At 44.6% G+C, this 3132-nt stretch overlaps 1 protein-coding gene across 4 annotated transcripts in view; it reads right to left on the bottom strand.

Annotated features, from left to right (window-relative positions):
* Nucleotides 1–3132, bottom strand: part of SLC5A11 (solute carrier family 5 (sodium/inositol cotransporter), member 11) — a 74299-nt gene that overhangs the window by 19121 nt on the left and 52046 nt on the right. For all 4 annotated transcript variants that reach the window (XM_011954615.1, XM_011954618.1, XM_011954617.1 and 1 more), the window contains one exon: nt 960–1165. In XM_011954615.1, the coding sequence (XP_011810005.1) occupies nt 960–1165 (206 nt within the window). The remainder of the gene's footprint in view (nt 1–959; nt 1166–3132) is intronic.

Genomic DNA, 3132 nt, shown 5'->3' with positions numbered 1-3132 from the left:
CTCAGCCTCCCAAAATGCTGAGATGATAGGTGTGAGCCACCTGTCACCCCGTTTTAAATTGCACTACCACACTCTCAATCTCCTTGACCTCACTCTCCTGTTTAAAATGATATTTATCACGTTTTAACATCTCACATAATTTACTTATTGTCTCTGTCTACTCCCATTAGAAGAAGGGAAGCTCCACAAGGGCAGAGAGCTTTGTTTGATTTATTAGCTCCTGGTTTTAAGTGCCCAGAAGAGTGCCTGGTATGTAGAGGACACCCAGTGTGTATTTGTTGAACAAATAATGTCCAACAGGAGTTTTAACCCCCATTTAAAAGGTATCATCTCCTTTGCCTACTGGATATTCCCAATTAAAAATAAATAAATAAATAACACCTAATACATTAAGCAAAGTGTATTAGGCCGGCTGCAGTGGATCACACCTATAATCCCAGCACTTTGGGAGGCTGAGGCAGGAGGACCATTTAAACTCAAGAGTCTGAGAGCAGCCTGGTCAACAGAGTGAGACCTGCATCTCTACTAAAAAATAAGAAGAAGAATAATAAATAGCTGGGCATGGTGGCATGTGCCTGTAGTCCCAGCTCAGCTACTCAGGAGGCTGAAATGGGAGGATCTCTTGAGCCCAGGAGATGAAGGCTGCTGTGAGCTATGATCATGCCTCTGCCTTGCAGCCTGGGTAATAGAGTGAGATCCTGTCTCAGAAAAAAAAAAAAAAAAAGCAGAATGTTGAATTTTCCCCTTTGCAAATATCCGCAGCTTTGGATTTGTCGTTCACATTCACAAGAGCAAGAAATAAAATAGCATGTAGAGCAATGGAAAGGAGGAAGTAGTCAAGGAAGCAGGGAAAATGCAAATGAGAGAAGAGGTGGAGGAAGAAAAAAGTACTGACTTCAGCCACCCTAAGGAAAGAAGCAAAGAGAAGGAAAAAGCTTGCTGAGGCCACTGTCCTGTACCTGATCCGTGCACCAGTACCAGAGGGATGGGATGGACATTCCAAACAGGACCCCTGGCCACGGGAGATCAGATGTCAGTGGATCTCGGAAAATATGGAAGGCATCTTCCCGGGGCAGCCCGCAGCTGCTGTTCTCGCTCCGGTTGCTGGCCAGGGCCAAGAAGTACTTCTCCTTCAGGCCTTCCATCCCACCAACTGCGGCGAAACCTAGAATTCAGAGGAAGCCTGTTTTCCAGGAACCCAGATTGGTCCATGGCTGAGGAGATGGCTGGAGATTGGTGAAATTCTAGCAGGACCAGAGCTACCAAAAAATGTTGATCCCCTTACGGGTTCTTAGCCTCCTCCCCACTTTTTTTTTTAACTTAAAAAAATTAATAGTAGAGTTTTATTGGACTATAATTGACCTAACCATAAATTGCAAATATTTAAAGTGTAAAAGTTGATGTTTGACATCAGTATTCACCCATGAAACCTCCACCATAAAGTAATGAATGTGTCTATCCAAGTTTCTTTTCTTGCTTGCTTTTTTTTTTGCGATGAAGTCTTGCCCTGTCACCCAGACTGGAGTGTAGTGGCACGATCTTGGCTAACTGCCACCTCCGCCTCCCAGGTTCAAGTGATTCTCCTGCCTCGGCCTCCTGAGTAGCTGGGATTACAGGAGTGCACCACCATGCCTGGCTAATTTTTGTAGTTTTAGTAGAGACAGGGTTTCATCATGTTGTCCAGGCTGGTCTCAAACTCCTGACCTCAAGTGATACTCCTGGCCATTGTCCCAGGCCATTGTATGTTCTTTAAGCCCATTGAATTCCCCTAAAAATAATTTACTACCTCCCTGAAATCATCGACACTTGTCCATGTCCTTTTTCCTTAAGAAGTACGGTATAGAAACATCTCTATGACATTAGGATATTGAGAAATCACTCCGTAATTCTCCCTTGTGCGTGCTAATAAATTTGTATGCCATTTCTCCTATTAATCTGCCTCTTGTTGGTTGATTTTCCAGTGAGATTTCCAGTCTTCCCTTCACTCCTACAATTGCTTCTCGGAATAATACTTCTAAATAATGCAAAAATACATAGGATTGCAAAGAAATCAAATATATTGAACCATCAAAATATTAAAAATGTGACATAGTAATTTATTTATTTGCTCCATTAAATTGTAAGACTGGCCAGGCACAGTGGCTCACACCTGTAATACCAGCACTTTGGGAGGCTGAGGGGGGTGAATCGCCTGAGGTCAGGAGTTTGAGACCAACCTGGCCCACGTGGTGAAACCCCATCTCTACTAAAAATACAAAAATTAGCCAGGCATGGTGGCGGGCACCTGTAATCCCAGCTACTCAGGAGGCTGAGGCAGGAGAATTGCTCCGCGAGGTGGAGGTTGCAGTGAGGCAAGATTGTGTCACTGCATTCTAGCCTGGGCAACAGAGAGAGAATCCATCTCAAAAAAAAAAGTAAGACCTTGCGGTAGGTCTAATAATGGTTTCAGGTTTTGTTGTTTTGTTTGTTCTTAGAGACAGGGTCTCACTCTGTCACCCAGACTGGAGTGTAGTGCTACAATCATAGCTCACGGTAACCTCGAACTCCTGAGCTCAAGCGATCCTCCTGCCTCAGCCTCCAGAGTAGTTAAGACTACAGGCATGTACCACCACATCTAGCGACTTTTAAAGTTTTTTGTAGAGATGGATCTCACTATGTTTCCCAGGCTGGTCTCGAGCTCCTAGGCTCAAGCAATTCTCCTGCTTCAGCCTCCCAAGTGTTGGAATTACAGGCATGAGCCACTGCACATGACCTGTATTTTGTTTCTTTTCTCATTCCAAATTATGCTGTTTTCTCTCTTTTTCTTGGTTTGATTTGCAACTGCATTTTATGGTTCTTTTCAAAGAAATAGATATTGGGCCAGGCAAGGCGGCTCATGCCTGTAATCCCAGCACTTTGGGAGGCTGAGGCAGGTAGATCACCTGAGATCAGGAATTCAAGACCAGCCTGGCCCACATGGGGAAACCCTGTCTCTACTAAAAATACAAAAATTAACCAGGCATGGTGGTGCATGCCTCTAATCTTAGTTACTCAGGAGGCTGAGGCAGGAGAATCACTTGAACCCGGGAGGCAGAAGTTGCAGTGAGCCAAGATCATACCACTGCATGCCAACCTGGGCAACAGAGCGTGACT

Source organism: Colobus angolensis, unplaced genomic scaffold, assembly GCF_000951035.1.
Source record: "Colobus angolensis palliatus isolate OR3802 unplaced genomic scaffold, Cang.pa_1.0 Scaffold387, whole genome shotgun sequence".
Classification (NCBI taxonomy): Eukaryota; Metazoa; Chordata; class Mammalia; order Primates; family Cercopithecidae; genus Colobus; species Colobus angolensis.
Note: the sequence above shows the minus strand (reverse complement) of the source record. Positions and strands in the feature narration are given on the sequence as shown.